General features: G+C 38.1%; 1 protein-coding gene across 2 annotated transcripts in view; it reads right to left on the bottom strand.

Annotated features, from left to right (window-relative positions):
- Window positions 1–21,964, bottom strand: part of LOC113415502 (stimulated by retinoic acid gene 6 protein-like) — a 49,519-nt gene extending 27,555 nt beyond the window's left edge. Inside the window, exons 1-5 of one of the 2 annotated variants that reach the window (XM_026672937.2) lie at window positions 21,706–21,964; window positions 7,136–7,214; window positions 5,905–6,005; window positions 3,817–3,947; window positions 1,154–1,274 (exon numbers count right to left, since the gene is read on the bottom strand). In XM_026672937.2, the coding sequence (XP_026528722.2) occupies window positions 1,154–1,274; window positions 3,817–3,947; window positions 5,905–6,005; window positions 7,136–7,214; window positions 21,706–21,728 (455 nt within the window). In that variant the 5' untranslated portion in view covers window positions 21,729–21,964. The remainder of the gene's footprint in view (window positions 1–1,153; window positions 1,275–3,816; window positions 3,948–5,904; window positions 6,006–7,135; window positions 7,215–21,705) is intronic. The other variant, XM_087957396.1, reaches the window with a different exon arrangement.
- Between the last annotated feature and the right edge of the window lie 928 nt (window positions 21,965–22,892).

The raw sequence follows: 22,892 nt of genomic DNA, 5'->3' as shown, positions 1-22,892 counted from the left end.
AACAGTAGGACTTCTAAGTAGCAGCAAGTTGCTCATTTGACCACATCTAGAGGATCTATTCCTTCCTTCCTTCCTTCCATCCTTCATTACATACATACATACATACATACATACATACATACATACATACATACATACATACATACATTCCTCTATCACCCTCCCTCCTCCTGGCAACTATGTGGACAATTCCATGCAATTTTCTTGGCAATATTTTTGGAAGTGGTTTACTATATTCCTGTACCATTGAACTAGAGTCAATTTCCCAATATCACCCTACTGGCTTCATGCCTAAAGAAGACTAAAACTTACAAGTTCCTTTTTTCTAGCCCAATACTTTTATTCACCACACCAAACTGGCTCTCCTTTTCATGCCTTATTGTTAAGTACATATAGTCACTATTGTAATAAATTTAAGTGCCAATGGTTTTGCCCCTCAAATTTAATATGTGGTGATTCCTTATCTTCAAGAGCAAAGACGGGGGGAGAATGGTAGGTTGGACTACCGGAAACTTAGCACCACTAATGGGTTATCTTTTATCATTCCCCACTATGAATATTTAGTTCATAACCTGAAAGCCTTTTGCCCTGTCCTGATTCTCTAGAAAAGGGCAGTCTGATTCTCAAGTTTCAGATCAGGGAAAGTAAAATGTAGATCTGGATGTACTGATAGTACCTAAAATAAATTATTAAGGATTTTAGTTTTATAGCAAAGAAGAAATCAGAATAGTTGTTCCATCTATTCCAATTATTTTGCTGAGATCAAAAAAAAAAACTTAATACATATTTAGGTATGTAACGACTATAAACTCAAAACAACTCTGAAACTCACATCAAATTCTGAGATTCAGAATTGTTTATTTCAAGGTTTACTTCCTCTTCTGATGTGTAAATTTTAGAAATTTAGTTATTGTATTTTTTTACAAAACTAACCTATGGTTTAGTATCTCTGCTTCACAATTTATTGTGATTATTTCTGGAAGTTAAGATCTAGAAAAATATCCACAGTTCTACTTGCTTAAAAAGTCATTTGTAGATAATATTTTTGGTATGAAATCACTTTATTGTAATTTTCCCTGTTATATCAAGAATTGGTTCCCACATCTTCTCTGAGACTCATTCTCATTCATGACTCTGTTAAAATTCTGCTTACCAAGCTGCTGTGTAAAGAAATCCCAAAACTGCTCCTACAACTTCATATTTTGTTAAAAGACATACAAAGAAAGGGTATGAGGAGATGCCCACTTCAAAAGCCGTGACGAGGACCCAAAATACTGCAGAAGAAAGGACACAAATATATCTTTATTCAATTGTTCAGCAGTGAATGATTGGGAAAATGGTTATGACAGCCATTGACCAACCATTATGGAGTTTGCAACAGTAATAAGACAACATGTACTGTTATTAGCTCTTTAAACTTTGCTGAATTTTATAGACTACAAAACCATTTTTGCATCATTTAGAGAAACTGATATATTTTTGTCAAAATAAATATTTCAAATTAAAGAAATCTCAGTGCAATTTGAGAATTTTATTAATGGGATTATGAGGTAAAAGTTGTTATTTTTGTAACACTTATAACACAATGAGAACTCTAAATTGACCAGGCTCAAATTATCCTACTTCAGACACATTATGCAAAGACCTAGCTCCATAGAGAAGGCCCTAATGCTGGGAAAGGTAGAAGGAAAGAGAATAAGAGGACAATCACTAGCGAAGATTACTTGAGATCTTCAAAAAGAGATTGGACTGCCATTTGTTAGAAATGGTGTAGGGTCTCCCGCTTGGGTGGGGGGGATTGGACTAGATGACCTATAAGGACCCTTCCAACTCTGATTATCTGTTATCTGAAGAGGATGGACTCATACGGCATAATGGTGATGAGTGCACAGGTGGGAAACCAGGTTAGAGACAGATTGTCTTAGAGAAGATCTATCTATCTTGGAGTAAAAAATGACTTGAAGGGACATAATCAACCTATGTACATAACCATATAGGCACCATGAAACACATTTAATTGACAAGAGTCTTTTTCTATTTTTACTATCATTACCACCTATTAGGCTTTAAAACTGAAAGTCAGCAGAGAGGAAACATTGTGTTAGAAGGAGGAATTTGAAGAAGGAAAGTTAAGAAGGGGTTATAGCACTTTTCTCACTAATTGTTATTTCCCTATCAAGAAACCTCTAACCCACAAGTTATTTGCTTATACCTATGGTTTAACATGTTGCAGAGGTTAGAGCCTTATCTTCAGTCCCAAATAAGAATGTATGCTCCTAGAAACAGATATTTAATGTTATGGTGTTACAAGGAGGAAGGCTTTAAATCAGGGGTCTCCAACCTTGGCAACTTTAAGACTTGTGGACTTCAACTCCCAGAGTTCCTCAGCCAGCAAAGCTGGCTGAGGAACTCTGGGAGTTAAAGTCCACAAGTCTTTTTTTTTTTTAAACAAATTTTATTAATTTTACAGACAAACAAAGCATCATTAGACATTAAAGACATTAAACCTCTTTCCATTATAAATTTTTACAAGGCAGATAAAACATTGTTGTATACAATATAATTCTAATATATCCCATTTCCACTTAAATATTTTTTTAGAAATATTTTTAGAAGAAGGGGGGGAAAAGCCACAAAGGTATGAAACAAGATGTGGAAAAGAAATCTTTTTTTAGGGATAATGGGTAATGCATAACTTTGTTCCAAAATGTTTCTGCAAGGTACATGATAGTATTGTAGTATTTGTATTAGAAATAGAAAATTAGAATTTAATAAGGCTTAAGTAAAGATTAAAACATTAAAGGTTTAATAATGATAGATTTTAAGATTTAATAAAATATTAAAAGGAATGTTTAAAATATTTAGTTTAAGTATAGAGTTTAATTGACTATTGTGTGGATGTTTGTATGAACTTATTATTATGGTATTTGTTTTTGAAATAGATAATTGGAATGCTATGAGATTTAATGTTTAATTATATATTTAATTACTTTATGGATTTACTATTTTAGTAAGTAGAATGTACTAAGCAGAATTAGATAGGGAATTAGGTGTTACCTTAAATGTTAATTTAGGGGAGCGATGGAAAGGCATCATACTTCGATTAGTGATTTCAGGAGAAATATTTTTTTCTAATATGAATGAGATAAATGGATAATTGGAAAAGAATGGACAAAAGATACAAATATAATGATTTAAATTAAGATGAAATAAATAAAATAGAATTAAGAAGAGTGGAAAGCGGGGAGAAGTTATAATGAAGGTATAGAAGGGTAATAAGATAGGTAATGGCATATAAGCTGAACACGAATCTAATTGAAGTCCATATAAAGAGAGGTAATCCGGGGCCAAGCTACTTTTTAAAAAGAAGTTTTATGTTTTTGTGTTTTGTGTCTGTATGTTTGATTGAGATTTAATAAAACCTTGGGAGAAAGCGAGAGGAATATTTGTAAACAAGGCAGAGGGAAATATGAATATGATGAGTATAAAATGGATAAATATAGAAGAAATGTAATTGAATAAGTCCACACGTCTTAACGTTGCCAGGGTTGGAGACCCCTGATTTAAATGGCTATGTATTTATCCTGGGGAGGCTTTGCCTACTCTTACCATCTCTAATGCTGATGCCACTTGCCACTGCCTTCATAACTTGTCCTATTTGCTCTAAAATCTAGCCCTCACTGCACTCCTGAGTAAACTAATTTTCTGGAATCCAGATAACCTTAAGATTAAAAAATAGCTAAACAGAAAAATTGGGCAATACAAAGATACAGGGTTCCTCTACTGCTCTTATCACTTGTTAATCATGAGTTTTACCTTTAGCCCATTCAGGAAGTCCCACTGGAAAGAACTCTTTCTCAAATAGAAACATGATTTTATCAGTAGTAGCACCAAATGCAAATCCCAATGACCATCGGTTGTTGATTGAGTTGTAAAAGTCCAGTGGGCTGTAAAATAATGAAAAGAAATCTTAAGACATTGAGACCCTTTCCAAAAAATGTTGAGACACTAGAAAAAGTGCAGAGAAGAGGATTAGGGGACTGGAGGCTGAAACATATGAAGAACGGTTAAAGGAACTGGGCATGGCTAGTCTAGGGAAGGACCAGGGGAGACATGATAGCAGTCTTCCAATATTTGAGGGGCTGCCACAGAGAGGAAGGGGTCAACCTATTTTCCAAAGCACCTGAAGGCCAAACTATACATATTTTTACAGTGTCTATAGGTGTATGATGTAACAATATATTGTTCTTTAGTTTATAAATAATATCACAATTTGCTAAGGTTTCTATTAAGAAAATCCCATGGTCCTGTGGTCACCATTTGTGACTTTTCCCGCTGGCTTCTGACAAGTTAAGTCAATGAGGAAAGCTGCATTCGTTTAATAACCATGTGGTACACTTAACTGCAGTAATTTGTTTAATAACCATGGCAAGGGCCATAAACTCTGGTGCAACTCACAACAACCGCCTTAGTTAGCAACAGAAATTCCCAATTATGGTAATAAGTCAAGGACTACCTGTAGCTTCTCATCATCTCTAAATATAAGGGAATCCAGATATAACTATTTTCCTCTTTTTACCCTGAAATTGATCAAAGAAACCAACTTAATAAATCTTTCCTGAATGCTTAAGAGTGTCACTTTTTAATCCTTTCAGAAAGAGATTGGGCTTGGCTAGTCTAGTAAAGAGAAGGACCAGGGGAGACATGATAGCGGTCTTCCAATATTTGAGAGGCTGCCACAGGGAGGAAGGGGTCAAGCTATTTTCTAAAGCGCCTGTAGGCCAGACAAGGAATAATGGATGGAAACTGAACAAGGAGAGATTCACCCTGAAAACAAGGAGACATTTTCTGACAGTGAGAATACTCAACCAATGGAACAGCTTGCCCTCAGAAGTTGTGCGAGCTTCATCACTGGAAGCTTTCAAGAACAGGCTGGACTGCAATCTGTCAGAAACAGTGTAGGGTCTCCTGCTTGGGCAGGGGGTTGGACTAGATGACCTACAAGGTCCCTTCCAACTCTGTTAATCTGTTAAATCTGTTAAACCATAGTTATAATAGTTTCCAGTCAATCTTGAACTAGTGGAGAATTACACTGGCATTAAATTACTAATCCCAATAAAGGAGAATATTTGTAGTTCAGAGTTGAAATGAGGAGTTCTTGGTTCTCTCTGATTATAGTGGTACTGATGTTGTTACCTTGGGTGGGTAATGAAACATCTGCAAGAAAATAACCGAGCACCAATGACACAGAATTACTAATTCTTTATCTTAGCTCCATTGTTTCTGTCCCAGTTATTGCCTTCCATCCAAGTTAAAGGAAGTCAAAGCTTAACGCTTTCTAGGCAGCTTAAAGCTCTCCTTGAATGGTACCGGTATAAGGAAGAAAAGAGTTCTTAAACATTTGTACAGCAACAAAAAAAGTGAAGTTCATCTTACATCTGATGAATTGGTAATAAGTAAAGGCAATATCACAGGGACACTGCAGGAAAAAAAAACGTCCCTGTCACATGTTTGTGCTGTAGTTGGGATGCAAGCAAAGTGTACTATGTCGCTTCAGATGTGCTAGATTACAGTTCCAGTGATGGCTTCCCATCTGACTAGGGTTGATGTGAGTCAGACCAAAACTAGAAGCCACAATTGCCTTAGAAAGTGTTTTTCCTATACCTGCTTTGGATGCCATATGCTAAAGAAATGAATTGTCTGCTTCGGAATAATTGAAAGTGGTTTTCATCACAAAATATAAATATGCAAGAGATATTTGACTGAATCGCTTTATGTTTTATGTCTAGGACATAAAGTTGCTTTAGGCAACTGCAGTTTCTTGCAGTTTGGGTCTATGAGTCCCCAAACTTGTATGTCACAGGCTGCTACTCAGAAATGGCCAGCAAGTATTGTCCAACTCACAGCAGTAACGCACAACGTCTTGGACATTTGGGATATCTGTCATCAAACCAGAATCTTTTTTCTCTCTTTTCAAGACAGGCCAGAATCAAAATGATGACAACCTGCAGGAACAGAAAAAAAACATGATTGATATTATGAAAAACTATGATGAACCATAATGAAGTCATCAATAAATCTTGAGTATAGAACTTATTATGGTACCCAACAATTCAGAGCTGGAGACATGTTTTACCAGCCAATGCAAGTCAAAACTAGTTTAGAATCCTGAGCAAGCCTTCATCCTTCAAACCTCCTCCCAGATCCACCCAGCAGAGTACCTTGCCTAGTGCCTTGGATAGATTAAATTAAGGAATTTGATAGGTCAATTATAATTTCTCTCCTACTATAGGGTAGGAGAGCTCTGCTTTTCACATCTATAAACACAAGCACCCATGTACTCCTTTGTAAGTTTGTTCTTGGGGCAGTGAAGCATGTACAGTAGATAAATGCAAACTTTGCCTTGTCCTAAAGGCAGCCATCTTCGACCCAATACTTAGATATGTGAGACCCAGTTTGGTCTAATGCTTAAGGCACCAGAATAGGAAGCAGAAGACCATTGAGTTCCTGACTTAGCCATGAAAGCTAGCTGGTTGATGCTGGGCCAGTGCCAGCCCCTTTCTCTTAGCCCAATCCACTTCATAGAGTTATTGTTGTTGTGGGGAAAATTGGAGGAAGGAGTGGATATGTTCACCATCTAAGCACAGTGGTTAGAATGCAGTACTGCAGGCTGCTTCTGCTGACTGCCAGCTGCCTGCAATTTGACAGTTTGAATCTCACCAGGCTCAAGGTTGACTCAGCCTTCCATCCTTCTGAGGTCAGTAAAATGAGGACCCAGATTGTTGGGGGCCATGTGCTGACTCTGCAAACCGCTTAGAGAGGGCTGTAAAGCACTGTGAAGTAGTGCATAAGTCTAAGTGCTATTAGTAATCCTATCTTCAGTGTTTGTAAAAATCATAACACTGGGATATAAATAAATAAATAGACATAGGCATACATTAAATAATTGCTCCCCTCATTTGCAGCTAGAACTTTTTTTGCTGAGAATAATAGCAGTTGCATCTGGATTATACATGCAGAATCTGCCAGCTTTGGAAATGCTTCTAAATGGGCTTTCTTCAATGAATCTAAGGGCACATTCATCAATCAGGACAGTCCAAGATGTCAATGGTTGTCAGATTATTGGTCTACTTACTGATGGAATTAGTGAAAAATGTAGAAAAGTAGACGTTTCAATTGATTTTGTACAAGTATCATTTCCGTCAAAAAAGTCCCTGTTAAAGAAACATGAAAAACACAAGATTTGTATCTGTACATTCTATTTTTAAAACTACAAACTGCCATTCATACCCAAGAGATTCCAGCTTTTAATTTACGTTTATTTTAATTTAATTTTCACTTTATTTACATGAAGCAGATCTATAGTAAGAATAACATTACGGGTCAAAGGCATTAGAACTATTCAACCACTGAACAAAAGGGCATGCAACTTTCATTAATTCAAGCACTGAAACACGTTTCATGTCAAGAGCCAAATTCTCCCAAAGAGGATCTGAAAGGATAAACATATCCAAATAGATTAAAGTACCAGTTTAGTTCCTAACCTTCCCAAGCAAAATGCAAAAAAAAAAAAAGGGGGGGGGGGAAATAGGGTTCCACTATAATTTTCACATGATTTTTTTCTTCAAATTACAGGAAACCAACTTATAATAATGCCATTGGAAAGAAAAGAAAAATAGTTGATTTCTCGTATTGTGCCAAGTCTTGGATTTATTTTTACTGTCATTTATTGAAAAGTCACATGCAGCACCCAGCCATAAACCATGATTTCCAAACACTATGATTGGGATCATATTTTATCATCATATTTCATAACAGCTATTTATAAACCCATGACCAAATTAATAAAGCAAATACCAATTTTTCTGTTCTACATATTTTTGGTATATTTCTTTATTATTAGGCTTAGATACTGTCAGATTTTTTTTTAAAATGCTGTGATGAGCACACGGACAAAATACCAAACTGCAGAAAATGCAGAATAAAATAATAAACGAAATAAATTGTGAAGGAAGTAACACATGGCCCGAATGACTAACAGAATAACAGAGTTGGAAGGGTCCAACCTCCTGCTCAGACAGGAGTAAATTAAGAGGAGCCAAGAACCCTTGCTAAAGGCAACCAACCAAGGAAATCTCTTGAAAAACCACAAAGATGAAGGTTGAATATAAAAAAGAAACAACTGAAAACTTATTTGTTAATTGGAAGAACAAGCAAGGTCAATACTTAAAGGATATAGAAGGAAAAGTTTATTTTTTTTAAAAAGCCACATAGAATTGGTTAAGATCAGAAATGCTAAAGAAAGAAACTGAAGGCTTTATTTTAGTGGCTCAAGAAAAAGCTTTACATGAAGGCGAAAATTCAAATAAGAGGAAAGATTGCCTTTGTAGTAAAAAAAAAAAAAAAAGATGAAGCATTTGACTATTTGATCAGTGGCAACAGCAAAATTTCACATATTGACCACAAGCAGTGTCATGACCTAATTCCCAGAATTATTTATTAGAAACTTTGCAGGACATTTGAATTTAAATGTAGTAAAATCTATTAGGAACATCAAGTTGAGAAGGTTTTGGAAAACTGGTGCAACCACAAATCAGACTAAGTAAGTGAATGAAATGCAGAAGCTAAAGTGCTCAAGGAACGAGAGGACCAGGTACTCAACACGGATGCAAACGCCGGAAACCAGAAGATCTTTTTCCCCCCGGCATGTGCCAGGCAGCTGCTCTTCTGGTTTCCGGCATGCACACACGCACGCACACACGCACACACTCGGTGGCAAAAGGGTTCGCCAACACTGACCTAATCTGTACTTGTACCTTTGTTTTTTTCTGCTCATGTGTAAAACTTTGCTTTTCTTCACATTAAATTTCATTTTGTTGGATAGGGCCCATTGTTCAAGTCTGTCCATATCTTTTTTGGTCCTGAGCTTATCTTTTGGGCTGTTGGCTGTTCCTGCCAGTTTAGTGTCATCTGCAAATTTGATGAGTTCTCCTCCTATTCCCTCATCTAAGTCATTTATGAAGATATTGAAGAGTACTGGGCCTAAGACAGGACCTTGTGGTATTCCACTGCTTACTTCCCTCCATGTGGATGTATTACCATTAAGGAATACTCAATAATAGATAGATAGAATAGATAGAATACTTTATTGGCCAAGTGTGATTGGACACACAAGGAATTTGTCTTGTTGTAAATACTTTCAGTATACATAAAATAAAAGATACATTCATCAAGAGTCGAGAATCATAAGGTATGACACTTAATGATAGTCATAGGGTACAATAAGCAATCAAATCATACTAGGAAACAATCAATATAGATCGTAAGGATACAAGCGACAAAGTTACAGTCATACAGTCACAAGTGGGAGGGGATGGGTGATAAGGAGTGATGAGAAGATTAATAGTAATAGTACTGCAGACTTTGTAATAGTTGAACAGTGTTGAGGGAATTATTTGTTTAGCAGAGTGATGGCTTTCAGGAAAAAACGGTTCTTGTGTCTAGTTTGTTCTGGTGTGCAGTGCTCTATAGCGTTGTTTTGAGGGAAGGAGTTGAAACAGTTTATGTCTGGGATGTGAGGGGTCTGTAAATATTTTCACAGCCCTCTTTTTGACTCGTGCAGTATACAGGTCCTCGATTGAAGGCAGGTGGGTAGTAATTATCCTCTGAAGTCTGTGTCTGTTCTGTTAGGTTGCAGAACCAAACCAAACAGTTATAGAGGTGCAGATGACAGACTCAATAATTCCTCTGTAGAACTGTATCAGCAGCTCCTTGGGCAGTTTGAGCTTTCTGAGTTGGCGCAGACAGAACATTCTTTGTTGTGCTTTTTTGATGACGTTTTTGATGTTAGGTGTCCATTTTAGGTCATGTGATATAGTAGAACCTAGAAATCTGAAGGTCTCTACAGTTGATACTGTGTTGTCTAGTATTGTAAGAGGTGGTAGCATGGGAGGGTTTCTTCTAAAGTCTACCACCATTTCTATGGTTTTGAGTGTGTTCAGTTCCAGATTGTTCCAGTTACACCACGAGGCAAGTTGTATCACCTCCTGTCTGTATGCAGATTTGTTGTTGTCTCAAATGAGACCAATCACTGTTGTGTCATCAGCAAACTTCAGTATTTTAACAGATGGATCATTTGAGATGCAGTCATTGGTATATAGGGAGAAGTGGAGATAGCACACAGCCTTGGGGGGCCCTTGTGCTGATTGTACAGGTATCGGATATGATTCCGCCTAGCTTCACCTGCTGCTTCCTGTCTCTTAGGAAGCTTATGATCCACTTATAAGTGTGTTCAGGTACCGCTAGTTGGTTTAATATACTTAGAAGAGTGTCTGGAATGATGGTATTGAATGCTGAACTGAAGTCTACAAAGAGGACCCTTGCGTAGGTATTTGGAGATTCAAGGAGTTGTAGGATGTAATGCAGAGCCATGTTAACAGCATCATCTGTCGATCTATTTGCTCAGTATGCAAACTGCATGGGATCTAACAGCGGATCCGTGATGGTTTTCAGGTGGGACAGCACAAGCCTTTCAAAGATTTTCATAACTACAGATGTTAGAGCAACTGGTCTGTAGTCATTCAGTTCCTTGATGGAGGGCTTCTTTGGCACTGGGATGATAGTAGAGCGTTTGAAGGAACATAGCACTTCTCTAGTGATCTATTGAAGATTCGGGTGAAGATGGGGGCCAATTGGTCAGCACAGACTTTTAAGCAAGAAGGAGTTATCTTGTCTGGCACTGGTGCTTTTCCTGGCTTTTGTCTGTGTAATAGATCTTGCACTTCTTTTTCTGTGAAAAGGTTGTGAACACAATGGATTGGGGCCAGTTGTAGCAGGCTTGGCTGTTGTTGGTGTGTGTGTTATTGGTACGACTTGTCAGCCAGCTACAAATCCATCTGGTGGTGATGTTATCTATCCCACATTTTTCTAGCTTACCAAGAAGTAGGTTGTGGTCTACTTTGTCAAATGCCATGCTGAAGTCTAAATATACTATGTCCACAGCATTTCACTGGTCTACTAATTTAGTCACTTTATCAAAGAATGAAATAAGATTGGTTTGGCATGATCTATTTTTAACAAACCTGTGCTGGCTACTAGTTATAGCTTTATTTGTTTCTAGATATTCATAGATCTGTTTTTATTATTATTATTAATTATTATTATTATTATTATTATTATTATTATTATTAATCATCATCATCATCATCATCATCATCATATCTTTTGTGAGATTCACAGCCTTTGGGACTGGTTGGTAGCTCATCAGCTCGAGTCCTAACCAAGGACCTAGGCACTGTTCAGGTAGCGTCGAAGGATATAAGCTGTTTCAAGTAGGGTGGTTTTTTGTAAAATCAGGGTATTTAAGTCTGATATATTCAGGATTTCCAAATAGCGAGGCAGCCCTTTAGGTATTGCTCCAAGGGCTCCAATTACAATTGGGATAACACATGATTTCTTTTTCCAAAGTCACTCAACTTCAATTTATAAGTCCCGATACTTTGTGATTTTTTCTTGCTGCATGTCTACAATTAGTGCATCACCAGGTACTGCAATGTCAATGAACCAAATCCTTTTCTTCTCAACTATTGTTATGTCAGGCATGTTGTGGGCCAAATGCTTGTTTGTCTGAATTCTGAAGTCCCACAAGATCTTGACTTTTTCATTCTCCTGAACCTTCTCAACCTGATGTTCCCAGTAGTTGTTACTATACTCAAATCCAAACGTTTGCCATAGTTTCCAGTGAATGATTTTAGCAACTCGGTTATGGCGTTCTAAGTAGTCAGTTTGTGAAATTTTGCTGCACCCACTGCTTAAATGATCAACTGTTTCATCTTTCTCATTACAGAGGCAGCATTTGCTGTTGGTGGTGACATGCTGAATCTTTGCCTTCATGCAATTTGTGGCTAAGGCTTGTTCTTGAGCAGCCAAAATAAAGCCTTCAGTTTCTTTTTTCAGTATTCCTGATGTTAGCCAATTCCAAGTAAGCTTTTGGTCAGCTGCTTTATCATCATCATCATCATCATCATCATCATCATCATCATCATCATCATCATTTCCAGTATCTTCCTAAGGATTGATTGGTCTGTAGTTTCCTGGGACTGTTTTTTTTCTTTTTGAAGATAGGAACCACAACAGTTCTTTTCCAATTCTCTGGTAGTTCCCCAGTGCTCCAAGCTTTTTAAAGATATGGTTCAATGGTTCTGAGATAACATCTGCCAGCTCTTTCAGAACTCTGGAATGCAATCCATCAGGTCCTGGTGACTTATATTCATCAAGATCAGACAGGTGTTCTCTTATCATTTTCTTAGTTATTTTAATTTTTATTTCTAGTCTGTCTTTTACAGTTATGTTTTTGGTAGGTTGGGCAATAGTTTGTGTGAAGACTGATGCGAAGAGTAAGTTAAGCAGCTCTGCTTTCTCTCCACTGCCTGTTACTTCCTTGCTATCTTCACTCTTTAGTGGACCAACTGTTTCCTTGATTTTTTTTCTTGTTATTTATATGTTGAAAGAAACTTCTTTTTATTGTCTTTGACTTTTGTTGCAAGTCTTTGTTCATTCTAAGCCTTTGCTTTCCCGACTTCATCTTTGCAGATTCGGGCTATCTGCTGATGTTCTGCCTTAGTTATGTGTCCCTCTTTCCATTTTTTGTACTTATCCTTTTTGTCTTTCAGTTTATCAGAGAGATCTTTATGCAACCATGCTGGTTTCTTCTTGGATTTTTTTTTAGTGGTGTTATGTTGGGCTGGGCTTTTATGGTCATATTTTTCAGTGTTTCCCATGTTTCTTGTTTTCTCCTTTAGGATTTTTATCCATGAAATTTTGCTTAGAGTCTCCCTGAGTTTGTTAAAATCAGCTCTTTTAAAGTTTAAGGCACTGGTTGGATTATATTTTAATGCTTGTGTTTGCATTATATTGAATTCCAATATGACATGGTCACCCTTACCCAAGGTTCCAGCAACTTCAATTCCATCTATCACTTCTTCTCTATTAGTAAGAATTACTTCCAGTAGTTTTTCCTTTAGTTCCCTCCGCTACCTTTTGGATTACAAAGTTGTCAGCTAAATTGGTTAGGAATGTGTTCAATCTCCAACTTGCTGCAGTTTGTCTCCCAGTTGATATCAGGGTAGTTAAAGTCTCCCATTACTATTGTGGTATGTTTTCTACATACATTTGTTAATTGATTAGCAAAGAGTTCATCTATTTCTTCTGCTTGGTTGGGTAGCCTTAGTATACTCCTATAACAATGTCATTTTTCCTTCCTTTTATATTGACCCATATGGTTTCTAGGAGGTTTCCATCCTTGGTTTTGTGTACTTCTGTATAATGCAACTCCACCTTCTCTTTTGTTAGCTCTGTTTCTTTTGAATAGTTTGCATCCTTCTATCAGTACATTCCAGTCATGATACTTGCACTACAATGCAATCTATTGTAACAAAACATTTTCATCTGTAATTATGTTACCAATCAAGTTGATTAGAAAGAGTCTAAGCTGCCTTGACTGTAAAGTTAATCCGAACGCTACCCATTACCTTTCTTGAGCTCAGCCACTTTAAGATGTATGGACTTCAACTTCCAACATTCCACAGACACCATGTGTCTCGAGTATTTTTTTTTTAAAGTTTGGTTCTCCAGATTGATTCAATCTGGATTTCTATTTCCTATTATAAATTATTTCAAAGTAACTTTTGTTGCCACTTAAAAGCAGGATGAAGTCTGTTTTGCAAAGACAGAATTTTGGAAAGAGGCCAATATTGTTTTACTGCCATGGGGAACGGCAGGACTTAAAAATTGCACCTTAAACATCTTAAATTTGCCAAGGTTGAGCTACAGTGCGCCTTCAACTGTAAAATGTCGAGAAAATCTGTGATTTACTGCTGAGAAATGGCTGGAGAACCTGGAACAACTTAACCATAAATAGAAAATGTAGATGTGTTTCTAGACATACAAATGAGAAATCAAAACAAATATATCCCTTTTGTGGAAAGATGAAAATAATTGTGTGAGCTTTTATTGAAAGTAGTAACTTCTGTCCCTAAATAACTGAAGGTTCTTCCCTTGCAGCTTCCACGCATGTGAAATGAATATGATGGGTAGGGCACACAAGGGCCAAATAGGAATTCCTACTTTTTCCTTTTCAGTTCTGGAAAGAAATTATTTTGCATGCAGACATAGCAAAATGGGCAGCCGAAATAAACTGGTCACTTAATGACAGTTCTAAGTTATGATGGGCTTCAAAAAAGTGACTTGTGACCTCTCCTCCAAGTTATGACTGTCTCACACATGCACGCCCACGGTTATATGATTGCATTTTGGGTGCTTGGCAATTGGCCTGCATTTAAACCATTTGCAGTGCCTCATTGTCATGCAATCACAATTTTCAGTGTTTTGGATTTGCAACAGTCATTGGATATACTGGTTCACTTAAGGATCATATGGTTTGCTTAATGACTATACGATTTGCTTAATGACCATAGTGACTTGCTTGATGACCATTGTAACCCGCTTAACAACTGCAACAACTTACAACCAAAATTCTGGGCTCAATTGTGGTTGTTAAGTGAGGACTAACTGCAGGCAGTAGAAATTGCCATTCTGCAGGCAGCTTATGATGGGAATAACGATTCCATCAAGTTCAATCCTGCAACACTGCCTTTTATGGATATTAAGCTTGATTGAGGCTCAATTCTTAATCAACTTTTTGATTCCTTTTTTTTTTTAATTATTGTTGGAGAGTTTAGGACTCTTCAGATAAACAAGGTTTTCCTGTTTTCATCAAGTTAGTCTCTTCCCCCTTAGCCGAAGACAATGCAAGTTACATTTTTAAACACCTTTGAAATATATGAAGTATTGAATTACACAGCAAAAGGGTACTCAGAATATGGATTTCAAAAGTTATAGTGGATTAAGGGTCCAGACTGATTTGGAAGTACAGGTAGTCCTTGACATATTACCACAAATTTCTGTTGATAAATGAAACAGTTAAGTGAAATTTGCCTCATTTTATGACCTTTCTTGCCACAGTTGTTAAGTGAATCACTGCATTTGTTAAGTTAGTAACATAGTTGTTAAATGAATATGGCTTCCTCATGGACTTTGCTTATCAGAAGGTCGCAAAAGGTGATCACATGATCCCAGGACACTGCAAACGTAAATATGAGACAGTTGCCAGGAGTCTGAATTTCGATCACGTGGCCATAGAAATGTTGCAAGTTATGGTCATAACTTTGAAACATGGTCATAAGTCACTTTTTTCAGTGCCATTGTAGCTTTGAATGGTCATTAAATGAACTGTTGTAAGTCGAGGGCTTCCTTTGCAGCTTTGATTTAATTAGAAATAATTTTCTCACAAATGAGAAAATGTCTGTTTTGGGAATTTTATGATAAGAGGATCTTGAAGGCTGTACACTAGAGGATGCCACAGGATAAAGAATGGAGTAGATTTCAATAAATTATTGTATATTTTGGCCAATCTGTTGTTTAAAAAAAATAATCTCAGTAAAATGGACTGAGTATGTTGTAATGAAGTTACAGATCAAAAAGAAGCTGCAATTGATAATTTTGAAATTATTTTGAATTTACCTGTGGATTTGTGGATTTAACTGTGATATATGGAGAAAAATACACATATACAAATGGAATTGATTTATTCCCTAAACGTGGTGCACAACTCTCAGGAAATGGATGAAGAGCTATACAAAAGATTTTTGCTGAGGTCTTGATTTTATAGAAAGGATAAACAAAAGGACAAAAGTTATTTATTGGATATACTAAATCTGTTGTTTTGAAAGACCTATGGCTACATAAATGAACAAAAAAACTAACTTGGGGCTCAGATACAGATACAGACAATCAGAGTTGGAAGGGACCTTGTAGGTCATCTAGTCCAACCCCCCCCAAGCGGGAGACCCTACACCATTTCTGACAAATGGCAGTCCAATCTCTTTTTGAAGGTCTCAAGTGTTGGCACTCTCATAACTTCCGAGGGCAACTTCTGTTCCATTGGTTGATTGTTCTCACTGTCAGAAAGTTTCTCCTTATTTCCAGGTTAAATCTCTCCTTGTTCAGTTTCCATCCATTATTCCTTGTCTGGCCTACAGGCGCTTTAGAAAATAGCTTGACCCCTTCCTCCCTGTGGCAGCCCCTCAAATATTGGAAGACCGCTATCATGTCTCCCCTGGTCCTTCTCTTTACTAGACTAGCCAAGCCCAAGCTCTTTCTGAAAGGATTAAAAAGTGACACTCTTAAGCATTCAGGAAAGATATATTAAGTTGGTTTCTTTGATCAATTTCAGGGTTAAAAGAGGAAAATCTGGATTCCCTTATATTTAGAGATGATGAGAAGCTACAGGTAGTCCTTGACTTATTACCATAATTGGGAATTTCTGTTGCTAACTAAGGTGGTTGTTGTGAGTTGCACCAGAGTTTATGACCCTTGCCATGGTTATTGAACAAATTACTGCAGTTAAGTGTACCACATGGTTATTAAACGAATGCAGCTTTCCCCATTGACTTAGCTTGTCAGAAGCCAGCGGGAAAAGTCACAAATGGTGATCACAGGACCATGGGATTTTCTTAATAGAAACCTTAGCAAATTGTGATATTATTTATAAACTAAAGAACAATATATTGTTACATCATATACCTATAGACACTGTAAAAATATGTATAGTTTAAAAAAGAAACCTAACCCATTATAGAAAAACAAACTATATGGTGAAGAGATGGGGGAATCGGTAGAAAACAACATGAAAAAGAAAAAAGAGGGGAGGAAACAGGGTATGGGGAGAGGAAGGCAAAGAAAAAACTCTATAAAGTAAAAATAAAGCAAAATACCTAAATATTATCTGTCTGTCTATCCATCTGATTAAATTTTATATTTTATTTCCAAGATCCTAAGAAGTAATTATTTGGCAAAATGCCACTGTATTTCAAAGCAATTTGGCCAAAAGCATTATATTCAACATTAGATATTACTATAAAATTGTTGCTGCTGATCCAGTTCTACAGAGGAATTATTGAGTCTGTCATCTGCACCTCTATTACTGTTTGGTTTGGTTCTGCAACCCAACAGGACAGACACAGACTTCAGAGAGTAATTAGGACTGCAGAGAAAACAATTACTACCAACCTGCCTTCCATCGAGGATATACTGCAATGTATTAAGGTATACTGCACTGAGTGAAAAAGAGGGCTGTGAAAATACATTTACAGACCCCTCACATCCCGGACATAAACTGTTTCAACTCCTATCCTCAAAACGACGCTATAGAGCACTGCACACCAGAACAACTAGACACAAGGACAGTTTTTCCCCCGAATGCCACCACTCTGCTAAACAAATATTTCCCTCAACACTGTCAAACTGGCTAAGTCTGCATTACTATTACTATTAATCCTCCCATCCTTCCTTTCACCCATCTCCTCCCACTTATGATTGTATGACTGTAACTTTTGTTGCTTGTATCCTAACAATTTTTATTGACTATTTCCTAGTATGATTTGATTGCTTATTGTACCCTATGATTATTATTAAAGTGTTGTACTGTTGGAAGAAATATCCTTCTGGGTTCAGTTCCAAGTGGGGAAAAAGACACTGGAAACATCGGGGCTGTTTGGAAGGTTTAATGGTAGATAGGAGGACCACATGGCCTGGAGCTCTAGAGTGAAAAGGAAGGATGATCACATGCTTCAAGGTGAAGGGAGAGATCAAGAAAAAAAGCTGATATGCCTGGGTTTTATAACCTTTGTTGGGATTTGAATTGAAGCTTGTTTCTAATTGGTTGTCAGACTCTCATGGGGCCATGCAGGGGCAACTCTGTAGGCTGTCCTGAGTTCCAGGCTTGGTTGAGCCTTGCTAGATGATGATGCACTGAAAGGGCTTTGGGCAATTGCTATAGTTTTACCTGGAGATCTTTCTTATCTAAAGTATTCTGGCCCAGGACTTAATGGCCCAACCATTAACAAAGGTGGGGGTGAGCTTCTGAGGTGAGTTTCTGCTTCTGAGTTTCTACTCTTTTTAGGGGAAATATTCTGCCTTTTTAATATTTCCTAGGATATTTCAATTTTCTAGGAGACAAGTGGGTGCTAACTTCCTACAGTACCTATGAATCTTGACGAATGTATCTTATCTTTTTATGTACATAAGCACCAAGACAAATTCCTTGTGTGTCCAATCACACTTGGCCAATAAAGAATTCTATTCTATTCTATTCTATTCTATTCTATTCTATTCTATTCTATTCTATTCTATTCTAATCTAATCTATTCTACTCTATAAAATTGTTTCTTCTCAGCTCATCAGATGAACTCATGTGGAATCATGATTTCCTGTAGCACAGCCTACCCTGTAGAATAACATCCCTCTGGAAATCTGGGAATCAGCACACTTCCTGTTAGCCTTTGGTTAAGGCCCTTAAGATCAGGCTGTTCCCCCAGGCACTTGGGCCAGAAACTGATATGAGCTCTGCTGCTTAATGCTAGTTTTTATAAACTGGGATTACTGTTCTGACCTTGACTGTTGTGGATTGGATTGTTAAAGTGTTGTTTTAACAATGAAAACCACCCAGAGTCACTGCTGTCAGATGTATTGTTAGATCGATGATTGGTTGGTTAGTTGACGGATTGATCTAACTAACCAACTTTATGGCTCTAGTATATTGTTTGGAGTATTCGCATACTTATTTCAAGATGCAGAGATGGCATTTATTATGTAAGTGACACAATGAAGCTTTCAGGAAAGTACAGTGGCAGAGCAATCAAAAGGAAATAATTTGCATTGGAGGGGATCTATGAGTAATAGTGGCACAGAACTAACTACTCTCAGTGCAAAACAAACAGGGCTTGGTTCACACATTAAACTCAAACTCATACTTTAGAATTTGGCAATACAGTTGAACAGCTCATGACTTGTTTCTCAAACTTCCTCAGTCCTACGTGAACATCAACTAAACAAATTCATTTCTCTTCAACTTAAGTTTTCACTTTCACTGGCAATGATAATAAAACCAGAAGGCTTTTTAATCTGATCCTCAGGGAGAAAAGAAGATTTTGGCAGTTACCCATTTCTTCCATTAAATATGTTTTTTCTATATATTCAGTTATATGTGTGAGAGGTTGTCCATGTATGTGTGTACAGCTGTGTGTGGGAGAAATATGTGTATTTTATTTTATTAAGAAAATTTACATAGCACCCAACTCTCCTCCTGGAAAGCTTACATTTAAAAAAAAAAATCTACTGCTTAATAAAATCCATAATAAAACTCTTACCCCACTGCCCATGATAGCAACAGCACAATCAACAATCAGGTGAACAACTCCATTTCCATTCCAGCTTGAACTAGCCAGTCCTTAACAATTTGAGGCCATCATTTTAGAATAGGAATTGACTTTTCCCAAGCTGGAATTTCAGATCATGCCGTTTGTTTGATTTTGGTTTAAATGAGATAGGCACCAGCGACATGGCAGTGGGAGCAGTGATACTCCAAAGAAATAGCCAAGGAAAATTACAGCCCTGCACCTACACCTCCCGCAAACTCACAGACACAGAGAGGAAATGGGTCACATGGGAAAAAGAGGCTTTGGGGCATTGCTAACCTGGCGCCACCTACTGGAAGAGGGGAGAAACCATTTGAAATCTGGACAGACCACAAAAATCTATTTTAAAAAGCTATTATAGTATATGGATTGACGTGATGTGTGAATCCAGCTGGTCTACACTTATTTATTTTGACTTTTGGCAACAGGCAACAGCAGATTTGGTCATTTTTCTATGATTCTCTGGCACAAGTTTTTCAATGGCTTTTTTCTGTCCGAAACTTTTTATAAATATTGGCCATTTTGTGTATCCATTAAACAACTTTGTATTCAGTCCCTAGATATTGCAACCTGTTAATAAATTCAATTTCACTCTCAAAGATGCACAACCTGCTTTTTGATCCATTCTTCAGGACACTAGAATTTGGTCAACGAAGGATGGTTAAAAGAATAAATAGCTTAACTTAGCTAGTATAAATCTGGGCAATATGCTGACAAAAAGATATCAAGCTATAGAGCTTGATATCTTTTTGTTCATTGTGTAGCAATCATATTTTAAATAGATAATTTGGGGGTGTCTTATTATATTATCATACAGGTAGCCCTCAACTTACAACAGTTCACTGAGTGAGCATTCAAAGTTACACGTCACTGAAAAAAAGTGGCTTATGACCATTTTTCACACTTAGGATTGCAGCATCCCCATGGCCATGTGATCAAAATTCAGATGGTTGGCAATTGGTTCATATTTATGATAGTTACAGTGTCCTGGGATCATGTGATCTGCTTTTGCAACCTTCTGACAAGCAAAGTCAATGGGGAAGCCAGATTCACTTTAAAAACTATGTAACCAACTGCAGTGATCCACTTAACGTCTGTTGAAAGAAAGGTTGTAAAACTCACTTAACAAATGTTTCACTTAGGAACATAAATGTTGGTCGCAGCTCAACTGTGGTCGTAGCTCAAGAACTACCTGTACCTTTACAGATTTACAGATAATCAGAGTTGGAAGGGACCTTGTAAGTCATCTAGTCCAATCCCCCGCCCAAGCTTTCTTTCACAGCATAATTTTTTTCGTAATTTATGCTGGTTTCACTATTTGAGTAACTTGTTTTTCAAACTCTTTCTTCTAAAAATTAGTCTTTTGCAAATCTTGTGTTTTAGACTTTTAAACAGCTTGAGGATCTCTTGGGTTGTATCTAGAGCCGGATTAAGGGGGGGGGGACACTGTTTTAACACTGGTACAGCTAAATTTAAGCCTGCCTCATCATGGGCTAAGAATGGAATTAAGGCAGTCAAGAGGCCCAGCAGAAAAAAGAGAGGAGAAGAAACAGGTGTGCCAGAGCTTATTCTTACTGGGCTGCTGCAAATGGGGCAAGGAACAGCCCTAGGGTTTTCCTGGAAGATAGTCAAAAAACTTGGCCTGACTTCAAATAGAGATAGGAACAGCGTATCGAAATTCACACTCGAAAGTGTTGGATTTTGATAAAGGGTGGGGGTGGGGTGGGGAGTCTCTTTCCGACAGCCACCGGCCAGGAGGAGGGAGGGCCCTTCTCCAGCTTTCCTAAAACAAAAAAAAAATGTTCCCTTCATTAGGGAGAAACCTCGGAAAGAGTTAAAAGCCTCTCCCCTCCCCTCAATTGTTTCAATTGCACGCAAGGGGTGAGGAGGAGACAGGCAGGCAGAGAGATAGACACAGAGAGGGAGGGAGACAGACAGACAGAGTGAAGCAACAGGAATGAATGTCCTCCCGTCCGTTTTTATTTCGTAATAGGGCGCTGAGGCAGATCTCAACTCCACATTCTTTGGAGATTTGGGAGGCGGCTATTTTTCCCCCCCTCGCTTTTCTCTCTAACTCCCCCTTCCCCAACTTCGTTCTTTAACCGGGAGGGGAGGCCGTGGGATGAGGCGTTTGTGGCTTCGGCTGCACAAGCGCCGTCCCTCTCCCTCAGCCCCGAACCCAAAAGCACCCCCACCCCGCCTTCAATCTCCCGGCCGCGCGAACTCAATCCAAGAGATACAAAGCAGCAGATCGGAAAGGGCCGGCGGCCACTCGCGGCGCGGTCTTCCGTCCCAGCTTTTTCCACTAACGGAAATCCGATCCAACTTTCTGGATTTAGTCCCCCCCCGCGCTCCCCTTTCTAGATCTGCCTCGGTCGCAATGTCGACTTACTCGAATTCCTCGTCGTCAGCCATGGCTGGACCGGACTGGGAGATGCAAAATTTGCAAACGGAGACGCGGGTCGCTTTTCTAGATGAAGCAGGGCGATGCTTCAAGCCCGAAGTTGGTGCGCTCTCCGCCTAGCAACTTTAAGCTCCCGCTTGCGTTTCTGACGTGCAAATGGTCGCTTCGGGCGGGGTGCCAGTCAGTTGAAAGAAGGTAGCGGGGCGTAGTCAGGCATCTTCGATGAAAGCGATTTCCTCTTCCCTCCACCCTCTGGGATTTCAAGGCGAGTTGATCCCGGGGGCGGGGGGGAATCGGGGGAAGAGTCTGGTTGCTTCTCCACGGCCCAGAGATCTTTCGGAACGAGATGCCTCCTGCAGATAAGCCTTCCACAACAGGGGCCCTGCAGATGCGTCCGGTTGCAACACCCATCATCCCCAGCCATGTACATATCGTGGACGGTCACGGCAGGACGGACTTTTTTTTTTTTTAAACTAACTACAAATCAAAACATATTCACACCCGAGGGCGCTAAAATAAAGATTGCAGAACGATAACAACAAAATCATTTTTTCTTTAATGTGTTTCTACTGGAAGGAAGAGGGGTGGGCAGGAATTTCAAACATCTTTTTTTAATTGCTTTTAAAAATAACAGAAAAATATTAAAAAACTTATTTTAAAAAACTTAAAAAGTGAAAAAATAGAAAAATGCAAAGTATATCAGAGTTATAATTCTGTATAATATCTACATATTATTAAAGTACATATATATTTCTAACACATTTGTATATCTATCACTCATCTTCAACCTACAGTATAAATGAGTTCCATGTTTCATATTTGTCCATATGTAGGAAGTTAGCACCCACCCCTCTCCTAGAAGAATGAAATATTCTGGGAAATATTAAAAAAGGCAGAATATTATATTTCCCTTGATGAGAAATGGAGAAACATGTTTTTAGGCAGGAAGCAAACTAACTCTTAATAGCCCCCACCCTCCTCAATAGCCCACAGCAGATGTCAGCACTTAAGAAATGAAGAGATGGCTAGGTCTATTCATAAGCAAATATCCTCACTTAAGATCCTTCCAGGCAAAGCCATTAAGCCATAATAGGAATTGCCCAAAGGCCCTTCATTACACCACCCAGCAAGATTCAACCAAGCTTGGGACTCAAAAGACAACCTACAGAGTTACC

The sequence above is a fragment of the Notechis scutatus genome, chromosome 2, assembly GCF_049901735.1.
Source record: "Notechis scutatus isolate UNSWTSFEM ecotype Mainland chromosome 2, rNotScu1.2, whole genome shotgun sequence".
In the NCBI taxonomy this organism is placed as follows: Eukaryota; Metazoa; Chordata; class Lepidosauria; order Squamata; family Elapidae; genus Notechis; species Notechis scutatus.
Note: the sequence above shows the minus strand (reverse complement) of the source record. Positions and strands in the feature narration are given on the sequence as shown.